General features: G+C 44.3%; 2 protein-coding genes across 2 annotated transcripts in view; one reads left to right on the top strand and one right to left on the bottom strand.

The window, feature by feature from the left end:
• Window positions 1-817: 817 nt before the first annotated feature.
• ERG28 (ergosterol biosynthesis 28 homolog) lies at window positions 818-3344 on the bottom strand. Its single transcript, XM_084208320.1, has 5 exons — window positions 3141-3344; window positions 2857-2947; window positions 1491-1609; window positions 1231-1330; window positions 818-1091 (listed from the first exon to the last, which is right to left on the bottom strand). The coding sequence occupies exons 1-4, from the start codon at window positions 3271-3273 to the stop codon at window positions 1251-1253; spliced, it is 423 nt and encodes a 140-aa protein (XP_084064446.1). The 5' UTR covers window positions 3274-3344; the 3' UTR covers window positions 818-1091; window positions 1231-1250.
• Window positions 3345-3560: 216 nt separating this feature from the next.
• The window catches only part of TTLL5 (tubulin tyrosine ligase like 5), a 122479-nt gene continuing 106341 nt past the window's right edge, over window positions 3561-19698 (top strand). The window contains exons 1-9 of the mRNA XM_084207248.1: window positions 3561-3670; window positions 4175-4304; window positions 8001-8110; window positions 9895-9977; window positions 10760-10866; window positions 11427-11557; window positions 12114-12196; window positions 14511-14580; window positions 14865-14949. Of these exons, the coding sequence (XP_084063374.1) occupies window positions 4225-4304; window positions 8001-8110; window positions 9895-9977; window positions 10760-10866; window positions 11427-11557; window positions 12114-12196; window positions 14511-14580; window positions 14865-14949 (749 nt within the window). The 5' untranslated portion in view covers window positions 3561-3670; window positions 4175-4224. The remainder of the gene's footprint in view (window positions 3671-4174; window positions 4305-8000; window positions 8111-9894; window positions 9978-10759; window positions 10867-11426; window positions 11558-12113; window positions 12197-14510; window positions 14581-14864; window positions 14950-19698) is intronic.

Genomic DNA, 19698 nt, shown 5'->3' with positions numbered 1-19698 from the left:
ATTTTTGACAGAACTTATTTTTTTTTTTTTTGTGAAATTTTAACATTTTTTATACACTACATTTTGATACAGCGTGAGTTCAGTAAGTGCTTAGACAACACTCTCAGGCACATGGTGTGATTCTTAGGGGTGCAGGCCCAGGAGTTGGACTGTGATCCTGATGAATTCCTTCCAATTCAGCATATCCTATCTTTGCTAGTTTGGGATTGAGGATGGGGGTTTAGAATGACTTTCAATAGAAATTTTAATGTAAAATATAAACATTTGAAGTGTACAATGAAACCTGACATATTAAATGATTGAAAACAGTCTACATGTGGCTCATTAAATGTTCTGCAGAATGGAGGAATCATCTTTCTGCCCAGTGCTACTGCTGTATTCTTCTTCATTTCCTCTTTCTTCTGCACATGAATTGTCTTCCCAGCTAGGAGTTCCTGCTGGTTTTTTTTCTGCATGCTGTGTGCTGCCCAATGTTTTGGCATTATTTTCTCTAGGTCTAAGGACCTGTTCCTGTTTTCTCCATCTTCTGTAGTTATAACTTACTACACAGGAAGCTGGGTCCTTGCTCACAGATTCATAGTTCAGGTTTGCTGTCAGCAGCATGCTGCAGAAAGAGAGCATCAACAACCCTGTTCATGTGTATTATGTGAGCAGTCAGACTTGTCACTCGGTGACAAGGTGTCAGGGAAAGGTAGGTTGGCTGTAAAGAGAGATGATGTATTGTGCAACATACAATGGAAGGTGCTGTTGACTCTTCTACCCACTGCTGTGTAGCAGAAAGACAAACATAGCCCACTGCAGTTTTTTTGGCATTTATTAGAAATGGCCCCTGGGGAACACACACATGCAAGTTACACAGCAGTGCCAGGGGTAGCACCCATTCTTCTCTTTCTGGTCCAAAGTGTTCAGCACATCCTGGACAGTTCTGCACCTTGTCCCCACAGGTACACCGGGAGAGAAGTCCTTAGTGCTTTGGGCAAGCTGGAGGCTTTGCCTGCTACCCAGGGAGTCAGTCACCAACTGCCTCCCATAAGCTTTGACACAAACTCCTCTGGGACTTGGTCTTTCACATAAGTCAGTTGAAATGTTGCCTGGACAAGACAAAAACAACTTACTAATGACAGTGATTGACAGACTCCAACATTGACCCACCAACAGGACTGGTGTACTGGAGAAGTTCAGCTGAGCTTTTGTGGGAGTCTGGCAGTGAAGGTAGAAGATGACACTGACCCACTAAAAGGCCCTCAACTTCAGTTTTTCTTCTTGTTTTGTGATAGTGCTTCTACCTCCAGATACTGCAGTCCAATCAACATCCCCATAATAGAGAAACCTGTGATAGAGACAGAAGATGAGTTGTGTAGAAAACACTGGACAAGAGATGAGGCATTTCCTCTTGCCATCCCCTCAGCCCTTAGCTGCACAGGGAGTTTTTCTGGGCTGTCATAGCTCCAAGGAAAGTATGCAGAGGGAGGATGCAGAGCTCTACTTACTTGCTACCATGAGGGGTGCCATAACTCCAATTGTCAAGGCTGCAGTGTGGTATACGAAGACCTCAGAGAGGAAGTGAGCAAGGGCCAAAAAGAAGGTAAAGAGTGTGATGTGATAGAGGCTGTTGAAGAGCAGAAAAAAAGCAGGTTATCATATCATACTATAGGCATGAATATGGCTGAGTGGAAAAAAAGGCAAACCTGCATGCTTCCCCCTCTGCTCTCACTGGCAGCACAGAGGGGACTTTGTCCCTTGCCTAGTGAGGTGCAAAATCTCCCTGGGCAACAGCTGAGAGGAGAATGGAGCAGCGTGTTCAATGGTGCATTGAAAGTCACAGGCATTATTCTGGCTTGAAGGAAGGTGCAGAGGGGAGAGCATGAGTAGGGTACCAGTGCAATGAGAAGTATGTGCACACACAAAAAGAAGGTGAGAACTGGATGAGCAGAGAACTAGGGTGACAGGACTTGGCTGACTTCAGGCTGCATCACCCAGTGTCTTCCCACCTGTGCTCTGCTACCCTCTATGGGCCACGGCTGTTGGAAAGAAAGCAGGTTCGAGAGATGCAAGATAAAATTCCTCAAAGAAACAACTGATTCCTGATAACTGGCATTGTGATCACCCCCTAAAAACATATCATTTAGTCCCTGAACCTCCCTCCCTCAGATAAGCCAAGGCAATCTGAGCACATACTGCCAGGTGAACAGTGACTTCTGCTGCAGGGCTGAGGGAAGCACTGACAAAAGCCTTTTAGCAACCTCCAATAAAGGCTTTGTCTAGTACCTCAAGTCAGCTTGCTTGGAAACCCCTCTCAGAAACACTTCTGTTTAGCACAGGGAGAAATGGTGTGTCTCCCACTCAGTGTCAGGCTGCCCCTCAGGCCTTGTTGTCAGCCCCAAGTAAGAGTGTAGGAAAGAAAGCAACCGGTTCAGACCACTGCAGTGGGGCACCTAAAACTGTCCCAGTCTTTAGCTGGGCTGTCATAGTAAAAGAAGTATCGAGCATCAGTCACACCACAGCATTAGCAATTGCTTAATTAACACAGCAGCGACGCCATTCAGAAACTGCTTTCTAAACTGGAGCTCATAAATTGGTGACAGTAAGAGAAGAAAGAGGTTCTTAGATCTCCCCATTTCTGACTGAGCTAAGAACAGAACTCAAACGTGCAGCCTGTCCCCACAGAGTAAGAAGAGGGCAGCAGCTACCACATAAATCCCACACTGCTATTTGAGCTTCTTCAAGGGAATGCTGTCAACACTACAGAAAGTTCAGGAACAGCTTCTGATTCTCCCCCTCCTCTGTGCCGCCCCCCAAGCTCAGGCTGTGTCTAGCAAGCAAACCAATGGATTTCTCGGGCGTTGCTTTACATACGTCCTGTTACGGATGTCGATTGCGCAGAGGCAGCGGATCACCGATGACAACAGGGTCCAGACGCCGAAGGTCCGAGCCTGGAGCCCATTCACTGCGTAAAGGAGGAGGGAGCACATGGAGACAACGCATGGCCCTACCTGCCACCCCCAGTGCCGCCGTGGAGGCGCACGCCGGGGCAGCAGGCAGCTCCCGGGCCCCAGAGGTGGGATCCCGAGGACAGTCCAAGGCCCCCGGCTGGAAGGCGACCTCCCTCCAGGCGCCAGGGCGGCCGGCGCGGCCCTTACCGAGGCCGGGGCTGGCGGTGTACAGCTTCTCAGAGAGGAAGCCGTGATCGCGGAAGCTCTGCAGGGTATTCCCGGCGGCTATGACCGACACCATCACCAGCCAGCTGCGCAGCACGTTCAGAAACCTGCTCATCCTCCCGGCCGGCTCGAAGCGCGCCCGCCGGGCCCAGGCCGAGTCCCCGCCCGTTACCGGCGGCGCTCCCGCCCGCGCCACCGCCCAGCGCTCCGATTGGTCGCTGCGCGCCGCTCCATGCGCGCGCCACGGCACGTAAGACCGCATCCCGCCAATCGGATCCTTCGCCGCGCGGGAGGCGTGCCCGCCTCGTCCCCGCCCACCACGCGGGAGTAGGTGGGAGCGCCGGCAGGGGGCGGAGTTGAGCGCGCCTGCGCAGTGAGGCGGCGGGGGCGGCTGCGCGCCGGGGCGGGGCCGCCGCCCGTCGGTTGTTGTAGTAACGGGGAAGCGGCGGGAGGGGCCGGGGCTGCCTTGTGCGCCCGGCGCGGCGCGGCCCAGCCCAGCCGTGCGGGGGCAGGTACGGCTAGCACGGGGATCCGCTGCCTTGGGCGCTCCTCGCCGCTCTTGCTTCCTCTGGGGCCGCCGGAGGTCGCCGTGCTTGGCCTGGCACGGCACGGGGTAGGCCGGGCCGCAGCCGGCCCGAGGGCCGCTCCTGCGCCGGTGGAGGCGTTACGGTGTCCGGCTGTCTCCGGGCGGCGGGGCGGTCTTGGCGGGCGTTTCCCGTTGGGCTGGGCCGGCCTGGCCTGGGTCTGCGGCCCGAGGCGTGGCAGGGCGGGGCAGGGACGCGCGTTACCGGTAAGTGCCCGGGTGGTTCTCACGGGCAGGTGCGGAGTTATCTGCTGGAAGGTGATGCTGCTTTCTGCATCCTCGTGGCTCGGTGGTGAGGTTTAACAGATCGTAGATGTTTAACAGACTTGTTGATAGTATTGTGTGAAATACGTACTGGCAGGAGGCGGTAGTTATCTGATACCTCTCGCTGTCCTGCTCAGCTGTTCATTCCTGCTTTTAATCCTTATTGCAGGTAACTGCTCTTGCATCTAGGACTGGGCTGTATGAAAACTCCAAAAGGAAATGCCAGTTGGGATGGCTAAAGATCTGGAGGAAACTAGCTCATCCTCAGAGGAGGAAGAAGATGATGTAGATGCCCTGGCGTAAGTAGGAAAAACCTCTGAACTGTTTCTATGTTCCTGTGCTTTCTGGTGTATCTTTAGTAGTTTGAAAAGACAGATGCATTTCTTACCTTCCTACCTTTGAAGTGGAAGATGATTTGTTTGGGCCTTAAGCCTATGGTCAGGCTATCTACATCTGCAACCTAAAAGACCCCCGCATTCATCAGGGTTGGATCTGCAGCTTTTCTTTGTCTGCTCTGAAGTCAATCTTTTAATGGATTTCTTTCTGTCATGTTACTAAAAGGGGAATTCCCTTTTTTGTTCCTTTTTTTTTTTTTTTGGCATGTGTGGTTTTCTGGGGGCAGAGGTTTGTGTGGGTTTTGTTTGGTTTATTTTTTATTTTTTTTTAGTTTTTACTGCTGCAGAGATGAGAAATCTGCTGTACAGTAGATAGATATATGATGCTTTATGCCCTGTCTTGTGATAACTCATTTACTAGACTTCATATTTCTTACTAGCAACAAGTCATAATGTTTGTTCCATCTTTGCTTAGTAACTTCTTTTAGCTTTGCTTGTGAAGGAATTGCTCCCTTATTCTTTCCCATAGCAGAATCACTTTTGTTTCAGCTGGACCTACTTCACTGTGTCCTGTTAGGGTTTTTTTGGATGTACATTGTGACTGAGTGCTCAGCTGCAGCCTACAGTGACTTAAGACATGTAGAGGAATGTTGCTTCATAGCAAGTGGTTGACTTGGGTTTGCTAGATATCATGGATGGAAAGGTCCAGAACTAGCTTCACCTGGAATGTAGGTGTAACAGTATGTCTGCATCAAGTGACCAGGGGTCATGCTAGGAATGAATGACTGTCACCTGGAGGATTGAGCCTTGCTGCAAATCCTCAGGACAGGCTTAGTATAAACTCCTGTCTTGTTGCCTCAGCTCATTTTCCACTTACATAAGGCTCTGGCCTGTAGTGTAAATTCTGGAAGCTTCTTGGGTCTCTTCCAGTCTGAATAGCTAATTACACCCCAGTTGTAGATTTTTTAAAACAAATATTTTGTAGAGATAGTGGAAGCAGATAGGAGTGCTATGAAGTAAATTCATCTGGGTGATAATGGTAGTAGCTTTGTTAAGAAGACCAAGGCTACCCTTAAGAGCCCTTGTCCTAGCATCAGAAAGTTGCCCTTCTATCTCTGTTCCTTTGCTCTGAGTGTTGGAGCTGTTTTGTCTTGTGTAGCTTCTCCAAACCTTTGGCTGACAATGATCTTTCATGTTCTATAGACAAATGCCTTTGTATATTTTTGTCAGTCTTTGTATTTCTTCTTGTTAGTGTAGAGATGTCTCTCCAACCCCTCAGTCTCTGTTTTCTCGTGTTTAAAAAACACATGTCAACTTTTTAATGTTTTTAATTTCCTTGTGCAGTATTTATAAACAGCCCAAGTTTTATTTGTGTAGGGAGATTGACAGTTTTTCTTTGTGTGATCCTAGAATTTGACATAACAAGTTTTGATTTTTTTTTTTTTGTATGTCCTTAATTCCTCTGAGGAGATTATATTTTCCAGTGTACTCTTGTTGTTTGGTATAGAACTGATCATTCCATCTCAGAGCCTATAGCTTAAGTAGTGCACTGAGGGGCATCGTTCTTGAATTTTGGTCTTGCATTCCACTGTATCTGACAGGAATTGAAAGGGAAGAATACACAGCTTTATCCATTGTGTTAAGCCAAGTCTCTTCTAGTCCCTTAAACTCTGCATTATTGCTTTTCTTGTGTACTTCAGACTCCAGTATTACAGCCTGGCTGACTGCCCTGATTTGCAGTTCTAAAATCGGAGGCTGGAACCTGCATTGCAAGATCTGGTTGTGTGGATACCAGCAATTGTGGTTTATCATGAATTACAGATCTCGTTTTTGGGCTATAAATTCAGAGAACTGTAGTTGTGAACAACTCATGAGGCCTCTCCTAAATTGTACCCACTAAAATAAATACAGAATTAAACAGAACTCAGACTGGCAAGACCAACTCAAAAAGAGGGTGATCTGGAAGATTCCCTTTATAGCTAAGTACCAAGGGTGCTGTATTGCATTTGTGTGGCCAGGTTTTGCTAGTGGGAGGGCTGTGGTGGTGGGTTCTGTGAGAAGTTGCTAGAAGCTTCCTCCATGTCTGACAGAGCCAGTGCTCCAATATGGACCTGCCACTGGTCAAGATGGAGTCCAGGAATTATGGTAGAAGCACCACTGGGATAACATATCTATGAAGAGAAAAAAAAAGATATGTATAAGATATTGGGGTACTAGTGCTCAGAAAAGAGAGAAGTGAGAATATGTGACAGGAAGAGCTCTGCAGCCACTAAGGTCAGAGGGCCAGGAGGTGCTCCAGGTGCCAGAGGCAGGATTCCCTGCAGTCCGTGGTGAAGACCATGGTGAGGTAGCTGTGCCCCTGCAGTCCATGAATATCTTTGGGGTGCAGAGGTCTACCTACAGCTCCTGGAGGAGCGTCATGCTGAAGCAGGTGTATGCTCAAAAGAAGGTTGGGATCCTATGGAAACTCTGCACTGGAACAGGCTCCTGGGAGAGACTTCCAGACCCATGGAGAGAGGAGCCTACCCTGGAGCAGATTTGCTGACAGGACTTATAACCCTGTGGGGAACCCATGCTGGACCAGCCTTTTCTTTTAAGTACTGCACCCTGTGGAAAGGGATGCATGCTGGAGCTGTTCATGAAGAACTGTAGCCCGTGGACAGGATTCACACTGGAGAAGTTTGAGGTGGACTCTCTGCTGTGGGAGGGACCCCCTGCTGGATCAGAGTATGGGCTCTCCTTGAGGAGGAAGCAATGGCAACCCCATTCCACATTTCCCTTCACTGCTGAGGGCAAGGAGGTAGAGCTTCAGAAATAAAGTTAAGCTTGGGAAGGAGGGAGGGGTGGGGGAAAGGTGTTTTTAAGATTTGATCTATTTGCTCTGATTTTGATTGGTAATAAGTTCAATTAGTTTCCACAAGTTGAGTCTCTTTTTCCTGTGACTTTAATTGGTGAGTGATCCCTCCCTGCCTGTAATTTATGAGTATTTTAGTAAATTTTTTCTCACCTGTCCAGCTGTGGGAGGGAATGATGGAGCAGCTTTGGTGGGTGCCTGGCAGCTAGCCAGGATGCAACCTGGAACCACCACAGATGCCTAGCATGTGTGTGTGTTGTGTCAGCACAGGCAGGGCTTAGGGACAGCCACAAGACTGCATCTGAAATGCAAAGAGTAAATTTCTTTTCCTTACCTTGCTGACTGTGGGATCCCCAAAGCAGCAAGCAGAGACAGTCACTGTGGAGCTTGGTCCTTGAAGAGAATCACTGAAGCTGCTGCTCATTTTTCAGGGATTCTTGCAGGTGCATTTTACCCCTGTGCTTTGACCTTGCCCACCGTAGGGCAGGAGTCTCAAGCATGTTTGACAAAGTGCCTTGAAGTCTGTTGCAGTGCTGTGCTATCTGATTTCAGACGTTCTGCTTGTGAAACACACCAAGACAACAGTTAGTATGTCACGTGTATTTTTCTACACCCAAGCTGTAAGTCACTCGGGCATGTTTACAGTCCTCTTCACTAATCTTCCACTATTTCCCCCAGCGTGTTTGCTTATGTCCTGTCCACAGGCTAGGTGGGTAAGTATGGAGAATTGCTGTGTCATTGTTGTAACTAACTGCTGCATTTATGAGGCTTTGCAGTTGCTTATGCGGACTGTCTTGTCATTTCAGGGGTCATCCATGTATCAAGTGGACAGGTGGTGGCTGCAGGCGGGTCCCTGTCTTGGTGTTTCATGCTGAAGCCATTCTGGCTAAGGACAGCTACCTCCGTCTAATTGGAGGTGGGTGCTACTACGTGCCAGCTTTTGGCTTGAAGGCATGAGGTAAAAGTTTCTTACCTGATGGTCCCTTCACTTTGTGGTGGGAAGAGGACATAGTAGGAAATTAGAATCCTCTCTAGTCTCTGACCACTGAGATGTTCAGAAGTGCTTAATCCGTTGGTGAATGCTTATGTCTTTGGACTATAATAGTTTCTGTCCCTCCACTGGGCCATGATGTGTTTTGAGATGCAACTGTCTGTTTGCAAATTGAACTTGGAGGCTGTGCTAGAACTTAGAACCAGAATACAAATTCACCGTAGCTAAGACCTTAAAATTAATCATTGCAGTGAGTTTTGAGAGCATTTTACTGGGAAATTAAGCAGCCAGCCCTACAGTTGAACAGTAATAAGCTGTAGTAACAAATCTGAGTCTACAGCCTCACAACCCCTAGAAGGCCATAAACAAAATGGTTCCTGGCAGCACTTGAGTTGGGAGACCAAACCTGTCTAGGTCAAGTAAGGGAGAGTCTCTAAAGAGGCTGGGTTGTAATAAACAGTCACTTTGGATTTGAAAAGTTAGTACTTGTGGGTGTGTACAGCTGGGAGCTCGTTCTGGATGTGCTGAGTTGGAGAAAAGCTAAAATGTACTCAGCTTTCTTTTGTGAAGGTGCTGACACTTCTTTCTTCTCTTGCTTTTCCTTTCTTAGGTAATTGGTGCTTTCATTTCTAATATCCTATCCAAGCAGAAATGCTTCTGGCTCATTGGGGTAAGGGGTGGAGAAGGTGTTTTATATGTGGAAACTCCCGATCCTTTTCATGTGAGTTACAAACGTGCTTGGATGGTGCCATAAGCTGATGGTAATTGTAACTCACATTTTTACTGGAGTGTGAGGTCTCTTCTGCTTTTTCTCACACAGTTTAACGAGTTTACTGCTGAATAGTGCAACTTGTTAAATTTCCTCCAGTGTTGTCTTGTTCCTGATTATGATACTTCTTGATTTTTTATTTACTTTCATTGATGGAACATATTTTCTGAAGTTTAATCTAGTCTTCACCCTCTTATTCTCAGTTTGAATACATTTGTAAACTGCCTTTTCTAGGCAATTCTGTATTCTAGTGCTGCAATTTCTTTCTCTACTGTCTTTGAACTCTTTTTTTGGATTGCCACATCCTTTTATATTACAACTGACCTCTAGTCTTCCTGCTTGCTTTCGTTTTATCTTGTACCTCTGGGGCTGCTTATTGCCTTTGTTTTTATGACTTTCTGCTTCCATAGTAAGTTTTTATTTCATTGTACTATTTACTTCATTTCTTACTGTATTTGCAGTTATTTGTTGGAAGATTGGTACAGGTGAATGAGATGTAAACAAAAACTCAGTGCTTTCTTTTGGGTTTTCAGGATCTAAAAGTGATCACATAAGCAAGCCATATCAATGAGGGGCATTAGACATAATTACTTTTAGCTAGAAATACCGATGTTGACTGGAGAAGAAAGCTGAAATAATGTTTGGAGTGTTATAAAGCAGTCTATATAATGGAATGTTAAAAAAAAAACCTGGGTATTTTTCGGGCTGCTTTATTTTTACATGATGGGGTTCTGTGATGCTACTATATTTTAGCTAAGGATTGATGACAATTCAGTGATGCTGATGTTGGCATTTCCTCTCTCCCTTTGCCTGTTATGTGCTGCTGCTCTCTGTGAATTAAGTGCAGCTGTACTGTCTGAGTCCTTTTCTTTGGTAGTATGACTTTGCTTTATTCTCCCAGGTGTAGACTTTAATCCTGTGTCTCTTTGCCTCCTCACAGAGCGCTTCCACATGTCCTATAAGATTGTGCGGACAGATAGCCGGTTGGTTCGGAGCATTCTGACTGCCCATGGATTCCATGAAGTGAGTGCAATAAACTTCCGATTTTGTGCTGGCTGGGAGGTGATGATCATGTTTTTAGATTTTTTTGTGTGGTTTTTTTTTGTTTTTTTTTTTTTTAATTCTGCAGGGTTAGAACCAGGAAGTTGCTGTGGAAGTGGCTTCCCTTGAGGTTTTTAGTTTTGTCTTTTAATGTACTCTGCTAGTCAGACTGAAAATATGTCATTCTTCTCCCTCAAAGGAGAACCCATTAGTCATAAGCCTTCAAAAATAGGGGAAAAGAAATGCTGAAGTTTGCTCATGTGATGCTTTTAAAGCATCACACCCTTGGGAAGATCTGAAGGATTTAATTTCTCAGCCTTTACAAGAAGTATTGATGTAGTATTTCACACTTCTCTTCTAGCACCTGTCTTACTCTAAAGAGGGTTCAGGATGCAGCTAATGACAATTGGAGAGATGTATAGGATTGATTTTATTTTTTTTTTTCCCCCCCAGAATCACAGCAGTTTAAGGAATTGATCTGACAAGTTTCCTGAAGAGATTAAAGCTGCTTTACAAACTGTGTTTAAACCATCTATGAAAATAACAGTCTCACAGCTTTGTTTAAAAAATCTGACATGGTTATTTCCCAGCACGGGAGTATCTTAGGGTAGCAGTTTGGCTGGAGTTGCCCTTATATTAGAGATAGTAGAGGAGAATGTCTTAGGCTAGAGTTGCTTTGGCTTTGTAGATCTAGGGACAAAGTGGTATTGCTTTTCATTAGTTCAATGTTTTTGTATGTGGTGTTTTTTTATGCTGCCTTTTAGGTCCACCCTAATAGCAGTGATTATAATCTCATGTGGACAGGATCACACTTGAAGCCCTGTTTGCTGCGTTCCCTTACAGATGTTCAGAAAGTCAACCATTTCCCTAGGTAAGGCCTTGATACTATGTTTTGTTGAACATCATTGTGGTGATTTGCAAAAATCTGAACGTAGATACCCCCCCCAAAAAATAGAGCATATGTGGTACTGTAAAATCCCAACAGACAGGGCCACTGCCACATTCTGTCTCTGGGGTTTTCAGGGAATAGTATATCAATGAAAATCTTGTCTGTAGCCCAAATACTGGTTTTACAATTTTTTTTTCTTTATTTAATGATAAATTATTTGTGAATTCAGTTTTAGTTAGAGGGATGGTCCTACATCCTCTGCTAAAGTTTATATACCACCTTTATAACAGGTTAGTTTATACCCACCATTATAACAGGCTGTTTCAGTCTGTCTTGGAAACTGCAAGGAGTGCCACAAGATATTAATACAGCCATAAGATAGAGGCAGTAAAGCTTGAGAGTCAGTTAGGGTTTAGACATCTGACAGGTTAGGGCTTAGCCATCTAACAGAGCTACAGATACTTCAGTAACTAGGACAAAGGGTTGCTGTCATGTTGGGGAATAAATAGATACAGTCTATCTACCTTGTTTTGGGACTCCAGGTCGTATGAACTGACACGAAAGGACAGACTATACAAGAATGTCTGCCGAATGCAGCTCGCCCATGGGTTCAAGACATTCCATATCTTACCTCAGACCTTTATCCTCCCAACAGAGTACCAGGAGTTCTGCAGTAAGTGAATGGATGAGGATGCCCAGATGTAAAACAAAATAATGGGATGTGGGGGGAAGGGAATTATTTTTGATATCCTAGCCTTTTGATCATGGTTAAGGTAACAAAATAAGAGGAAGCTGGGAAGACAGTAGAAAAGGTCCACATGATTTCTTTATGTAATTTCTACTGTTCTGTTTATTCCGTGCTTGTGTAAGTTTCCAAAAAACTGATGTGGGGTAAGGTTCCAAAATGGAGTTTTTATGTGCACAGTGTTGTTGATGATCAGCTTCACAATATCACTGTGTAATGCCTGGGAGTACTGAAGTGAGAAGTGCCAAAAGGAGGCATAGGGCAGAAGAATGAATCTATCAGAGCACCGTGGGGGGCTTTAGGGAAGGGCTGTAATAATTGCAGTGGTTCCAAAGGGGTGAAATAGCACATTGGAAAAGTAGACTTTGATCTCCCTGTGGAGTTGTCTAAAGCGTTTACCATAGGCAACATTCTTGATTCTTGCTCCGCTGTTAATAAGCAAAATGGAAAATGTTGAAGACTTGTGCTGTTTTCTTTTAACCAGATACCTATTCTAAGGACAGAGGCCCGTGGATAGTGAAGCCTGTGGCCTCTTCCAGAGGTCGAGGTGTCTACCTGATAAATAATGTAAGTGTTCACTAAAAGGACTGCTCTTCAGTAACAGTGTCTTCAAAACCATGTTGGCTTCCAGGCAAGAGGCATGGAGGCATCTAACTGGACACTGGCCTTACTCTCAATTTCAGCCATATATTGGTGAGCAATTCAACAGGCCTGAGCAGCTTGGAAGGCCTGCCTGGGCCTGTGCTGTGTAACCAAAAGCAGTCTGTCTCTTTGTATGCTGTGCTCATCTTGCAATCTACCTGCAAGTCTTAGTTTATTAGAAGCAAGTTTATACTCCTTGAGACAGTTTGGGAAGCTGTGCTGCTTCATGCTGTCTTTGTGGCTGACAGTAGGCTGATCTTCTGGAGATTTCCAGAACTCTCCTTAGTTGTTTCCCTGTGTGACCTAAACAGTCCTCAGAGAGACCCTTTGTCTCACACTTACCCGTGGAAAAGACCAGTTTAAATGAGCCTTGATACAGCGGGAAGCGTATCAGTCTTAAAGCTGTGTTATCTTAAGGCCAGTGTGTCCTTCCTGAGGTGTAATGGGGGTAGTTCTTTGAAATCAATGTGCAGGTTGTAGTGCCTTTTGCTGTTTGTGAGCTTTGCAGGGAGTTAGGTTGTCATAGGTAACAAATACATCTGAACTGGAGCCAAACACATGATGGGGTTCCAATAAATATGCTCAACAGCAAAATGACTATTGAGTCATTTTGTTTTCACTCATTCAAACCCCTTTAGCCTTCCCTGCACTGAAGGGGTCATGCTGCCTCATCTGTTCTCTACTTGGATCATTTCCCATAAAATAAGGGAGCAATTCGCCAAGTGTATGAGGTAAGTATTTCCAGAGCTGCACTCAGTTTTTTCTTTGCCTGAAAGGGAGGAATGAGCTCAGGCTCACATGGCAGTTGGCCATGACCTGGGGAAAATACCCTTCTGGGACCAATATCCCGTTGTGTATTTCTGTTTGAGAAACACTGCAGCTAGTTTGGCCCACAGGCCAGTTTCCTTCAGTGTGATGCCATTAAAAGAGTTTCTTTTAGAATTTCATCACAAAAGTTTTTGAAAACAGCAATAACCCCTTCAAACAAATAACAAACCTTTGCTTTTCCTGGATCCATGTAGAACAGCGTGTCACTTTTTTGTGATTCGGAGGAAAGTTGAGCTTGTTCTCTCATGTTCTATATAAGCATTTTATATACTTAGGTTTTCTGCTCATCATGCTGGTGTTGTGGCTAAATTAGATACAAAATTGAATAAAGGCAGAATCCTGTGATTCTCTTGCCTCTTTTGCAAACTGAAGGCAAGAAGGTGTTGTGCAAGAAACTGGTTACAAGAGAGCCTTGTATACAGCAAAAAGTAAAAGCTTTTTCAACAGATCCCATAACTTTGTGATATGTACTTGTTGTAGTTTGAGCTTTCTGTTCTTACCTACAAGTGTAGCTTCTTTTGGGTACAGGAGCTCCTGCTGTGAACTGAGACTCAGTAGGAGGTAGGTAAAAAGGTTGGATACCAGCCCAGGATGTAGTTAAAAAGATCACAAGTGGAGTTGTTTTCTTCACTTGCGGTTTCCTCACCATCTGTAGTTACATACTCCATCCTGGGTCTTCTAAACCCCTTCTCCATGTGCTTGGTCAAACCTTTGAGAAGCAAACAGAGTAACAATTACTCCTTAGATTTTGGAATTTTTTTCTCTGCCTATTTTACATCATAGCCATGTAGCTGTTAAATCTACATGCTACTCTGAGTATTTTACTGGAAAATTCATGAGCAGTTTTTTTGGCAATGTAATAATTCTCTTTAGGATCTAATTACCTTAAATATGTTGTGACTGGAGAGTTCTGTGTAGGTACACAGTTTGTGGTAATTGGGAGTGGGGATGAGGCTTGGCCACAGCTGTGAGAAGCAGGTGAGCAGCATTGACAGCAATGAGCCATGGAGTGCCCAGGGGCACTGACCAACCACCAAAGGGAACAGAGGGCACACAGGTGCAATGCATGAACAGCAGGGGTATAAAAAGTTGGGCTAAAGAACAAGAAGGGCAGATGCCTGAAGCCTTCTGATGTGGTATGGTGTTACTCTGGATGCGTTGAAGCCTTCTGATATTGTATGGTGATACTCTGTGTATGGTGGCTGTCTTGACTGCAGCATGTGCTGTGACAGTTATGTTCTTTTATTTTGGTTTTATTTCTTCCTTCCCCAGACATAGTTTTTGGTATAGCATGGCTGTACCAACCTCTTTTAGGAGGGAAAGGAAGGAAAAAATGGTGGATTTGATCTAATTTCTTCTTATTCCTTTAATCTGCTGTTTTTTCACTCTTAAATTCTCTGTTCTTTTACAGCCAAACCAAATTGTAGTGGAGGACAACATCTTGGTGTCTCGTTACATCAGCAATCCCTTGCTCATAGATGGTGAGTGTACTTAGTAATTGCTTTTCTCCTTTCCCCCAGCCCTGCATCTGAGGATCTCTGCAACCTCTGGAGGAGTTTAGTTGAATAATTGAGTGGTCTGGCATCAGACAAATGTAGCTAGAGAATTCATTAAAACCTGGAAGCTTTACAACTGGGATAGGTTCAGGCACCTATGTCAGCAGCAGATAATGGTTTATTGCTGTGAGAGTCTGTTAAAATTTCTCGACTAGTTATGGTGTCTGAAAGATATTTGCAATAACCGACTCTTGACAACTCTATTTCAGATTTCAAGTTTGATGTGCGTCTCTATGTTCTGGTTACATCCTATGATCCCCTTGTCGTCTATCTCTACGAGGAAGGATTGGCCAGGTATGGGAGAAGTCTTTGTGTTTTGGTGTACCTGCACTTGGTGATCCAGACATTTCTTGGCTTGCCTCTCTACTCCTGAAACAATAGTAAAACGAGGAAAGTGCCAGTTAGGGAATTCTGCAGAGTTTAAGTAGATGATACTTCATTGTGCTGTGTCCCATCAGGTTTCCTTATATAGATTATAGGATCTTGAGTGAGGGATTTTATTGTTTTTATAGATAATTGATAAAGCAAGCTTTCAATTCTCAAGGGTTAAATGGCCAAACAGATTGTCACTGGCGTGTTCATTCTCAAGGCTGAGTTCTCCTTGAAACTTGGAGTTGTTGATACCATAGTGCCTCTTCTCCATTCTCTGAGGGGAAGAGAATCTAAGCTTTCTCAAATTTGTCCTAAAAAAAAAATAGTTGCAGACCTGTTAATGAATGAGCTGAGTGTCATTCATTTCAATGACTGTTCTAAATTTTAGGTCAGCATTTATATTTTCTGCAGTATCTGTGTAGTGGTTTTAGGCTAGTTCACTGTTCTTACCCTGCACAATAACAATTTTCCTTTGCATGTAAGTCATGAAAGACGCCTAGAATCAATATTGTTAGGGATTCTACCAAAACTACCTGTTTTTCTTTGTCCCAGAGGTTTAGGAAAATATTTGTCTGTAGTAACTAATGGATTTGAAGCAATCACCCCTCTGAATTCCCAGCAGATCAGACTTTTAACTCTACTGATGTTTGAGAAAAGAGCACCACACAACTGTCTTTAGGAACAGTTTTAAGTAATGCTGTTTCATTCTTACAAGCACATCTGATGTATTCAGAATATCTCTAGGATTCATGCCTGACCTGGCTCTGACTTGGGTAGATACTGAATTCAAATTCTTTGTCTCAAGAAGATAATGAATCCCAAAGAATACATAAATAATGATCCCACAAGAAGTATCCACTAAATTGATGAACACCCTTCAGGTGTGTTATGATGGGGCTCTGTCTGCAAAGGTAATGTGAATGCATTTTTTCCCTAAAAGGAGGCAGAAAGAGGTAGCTTATCTTTGTGAGTGGAAAGCTTAACAACTATTTTCACTTTAGAAAGGGAGCCTTAAACATGCCAGTCATGCAAGACTTTTCTCTTGGGAACTGGCAGCTAAATTCTTAGCTACTAGTAATTGCATGTTTTTGGAAAGTGAAGGGGGAAACAAGATAGCATAGAATTCCAGCATGTTCTCAGAATGGGCAGTACATAGCAGGCCTTCAAAAATAGGATTTGCAGCATCATTAATATCTCAAAGGTGGTTCTTCTGATCTTGTAACAAAGGAGTTTCTGAGCTATGGAGAGTAGCTCTGGTTCTGTTACTAAACGTCAACAGCCCACTGAGCAGTTTCAGCTGATGTGTCAGCTATGGCTAAACACTTGTAGTTGAATGTTTTCACATGATAGCTGTGCGTTTATTGAAGACAGTATCTTTAATTATCCTTCAGCTTTCCCCATCTACTGTGGCTGTACAGCTGCTATGTTCATGCTGCAGGTGCTGGCAAGCCCTCTTCGGAGGAAAGGGCTTAAAGTGAGCAGAGGCTGGTAAAGCTTTAGGTGGGCTGTTCTGGGTGGCCTCCAGATGGCACTAGTGGTCTTCAGTAGCAGCGATTTGTGTTTTCCCCATACTCTGCATTTGCAGATTCAGTTGGTGAGAGGTAAAGAACCCGGAGTTAGTGAATTATGGCTTCCTATTTAGCTGTTTTGCCATTCATTTTAGTGGGAGTTATGTGCTGGGTGAGACCATTCTATTGCCTCACATAGCGTAAGGCTTTGGTTTAAAGCTGGGACAGAAGTTTAGCTCTGCAGGGAGAGGGAAATGTTTTAACCTTGGGGAGTAGAAGCTGCTTTTAATACTTTGCTTAAGGAATAAAAAAACCCATGCTGCTTAAGGGTGGAAACAATTTCTAGCAGAGAACTGGGAGGTAATGTCAGTGCCTGGAATCAAAGGTGGTATGGAAGCAATCCAAGGTGAAAAATACCAACAGAACAAAGCAATCTGGTTTTGGAACCTCAGCTAGTGCTTGTGGTGTACTGTGGTGACTTCCATGTTTTGAATTTGCTTTCTGAAGGCAGATAGTCTCTGAAGTGTCATAGGGATGACCTAGCTTGGTGTTCTAATTTTTTGTTTCCATTTTCTTAGTCTGTCTGAAAGGTCATGTTCCTCTCTAGTGTTATGCTTTGCATATTCCAAGAGGAAACCGACTGCTTTGGTAAACTTGGTGGCCCCTACCAGAAAAGGAGTGCTATGAGGAAACCATAAGATGTAATGATCTTTATAAGGAACAGACTTGGTATAACAAACATTTGTGATGTTTGAATAGATATTTCCTTAGGCCTTGTTTCTTCTGGCACGGCTAGACTTGTCATGACATGATCTAGAGTGGAATTTGAGGCTTCAGAGCTGAGGAGAAGGAAGAGATTGTGGATCCAACATTTTTGTACCTTCTATTTCACTTCCCAGTTTTCATCTGAAGGAGATAGGAAGGGTATGTACCCAGATGTGGGTAACAAAGCCTTCAGATGTTGTGCTGGAAGTACGAAATAACTATTTGGTTTGTTCATGCCAAAGTTCTCTCTCTCTCCTTTTTATTAAAATTTTTTTAAATGCAGTTTTTCAGGAAGATAATGCCTTCAAAATGTTTGTGTTGGGGTTTTTTTTTTTGTGTGTTTTTGGTTGGTTTTTGGGGGGGGGGTTTGGCGGGTTTTTTTGGGGTTTTTTTTGGGTTTGTTTTTTGTTTTGTTTTTTTTTGGGGGAGGGTTGGGGGGGTTTTTTGGGGCTTTTTTTTGGGGTTTTTTTGGGGGGTGTTTTTTGGGGTTTTTTGTGGCTTTTTTGTGGGTTTTTTTTTGGTGTGGCGTTTTGTTTTATTTATTTTTTTTTTTTTGTTTAGATTTTTTTTTCTGTTTATCCTCTAAAAGAATACTGAGTAGAATGTAGGAAGCACTGATGTTGAGTAGGCTCCTTTTCTAGCCATTTCCACCCCACTCATATGGAATAGGCTGTATAAGGGGACAGAGCCTCAAGAGAAGAGAGTCAACTATCAGATTTCTGGGGAGTTTTCAAGAGTAGTATCAGTGAACATGCTGTGTTTTTATCTTTTGTTACAATACAGCTTTTCTAGTCATGCCTTCCTCAAACTCTGTCAAAACTCCTTGCATATTTTGTGCCTGGTGGACCTTTAGAAGAAATGCTGCTAATAGATTAATTTTGAGATATGCAGTGGTCTGTTTGGAGGGAGTAGAGTGGGGTTGGGATTTTCTTCTCTTACTTGAGGCTTGAACAAGACTGAAGCTGTGCATAAGACATAAAGCAGCACTGGGTGACTTAAGATCCTCCTGTTGGATTGAAAAGTGTGTTGAACACTTTTCTAGTACATATTAAAAAAAAGTAGACACAGTGTGCTGCCATACATCTGTTAAATTGGCAGCTATTTAGTAACTTTGTACTGGAAAAGACAATTATAATCTAGATTGGTTGTCTGTGATCACAGCCTGGAGGATTGTAGCTGGGACCTTTGCATTGAAGGTATAGGTATGGAAAATGAGATGGTCATGGCAAGCTTCTCCAGGTTTGCCTGAGGGTATAACCCTGTCATCTGATCATACATTAAAAATCTTGGTAGTTTTATTTATCTGAGATTTCCAAAACAGGCAGTGTAATATATTTATTGACATACCTTTTATATCTTAGTTTGAATAAGAGGTACATTATCATTAAGACTGTAGTTTAGTAACAAACTTTTGAAGGTGACTCCCCAAGCCCAGTTATGTGGGAATCCCAAGGCTTCACTTAGAGCCAACTGCTGAATTGGTGCATTATGCTGGTTTTTGGAGGGGCAGTCATGTTAGTGGGGAATAACAAGCCCAACTTGTGCCTGAAGTACAGCTGAAGAGAGCATAGGGCCAGGAATAGCTTGTGCTGCTTCTCTCTCCTGTCCAACTTCCCCTCCTTCTGTGTGACAGAAAGGAGCCTGGTGAACCTTTCCTGCTTGGTACCTCCAGGCATGATGAGGGCTGGACACATAGTGTGGGGAAGTCATAGTGAAATGGCTCCTTGTTTTGGGGAGACCTCTCAATAGACTGCTTTTTCTCCTAAACCATGTTTAAACAGCCCTATTTCTGAGCTTGAATAGCTGGAAGGGTCTTAGACCATCAGGAACTCACCATTCAGTTTTACACTGAATTTGAAAAATAGATTAGAGAAAAAGAATCAAAACTGATCTGAAACCTAAACATTCTTGCAAAAGGCCGAAGGAGCAGCAGCAGCTTGGGGGGACTTTCCAGTGGGACACAAGGGTTTGCTCTGGGGTTAGAATGCTGGGCTTTGCAGCACCTGCCACTAGCTACCATGCTGCTGCCTGAGCTCACACCACTCAGCCTTGTGCCACCCTTCCTTCAGTAGCCTAACTGACACTAGCTCCTCTGGGATATTCACTATTTCTGTGCTGGATTCCTGTGGTTTCCAAAGAATTCAGGTATTTGCTCTGAGCCAAGGAATTCACATTAGCTCACAGGCTGTGCTTAGGCCAGAGCTGGCTGAGCCAGCTGCAGCAGCCCCATCTCTCTCGCAGTAACCCCTGCCCAGCAGCCTCTGCTGCTGAGGGAGTGCAGCTCATTTGTTTCTGCATGGACACCTGGGGTCGGGCTGCAGCCACTTCAGCAGACGTTGCCCCGTGCAGAAGCTGTGGAGCAGTGTAATTCACTAGATGTACCTGCTGGGCTTCAGAC

The sequence above is a fragment of the Fringilla coelebs genome (assembly GCF_963513975.1).
Source record: "Fringilla coelebs genome assembly, chromosome: 6".
Classification (NCBI taxonomy): Eukaryota; Metazoa; Chordata; class Aves; order Passeriformes; family Fringillidae; genus Fringilla; species Fringilla coelebs.
This window is presented reverse-complemented; position numbering and strand designations above follow the sequence as displayed.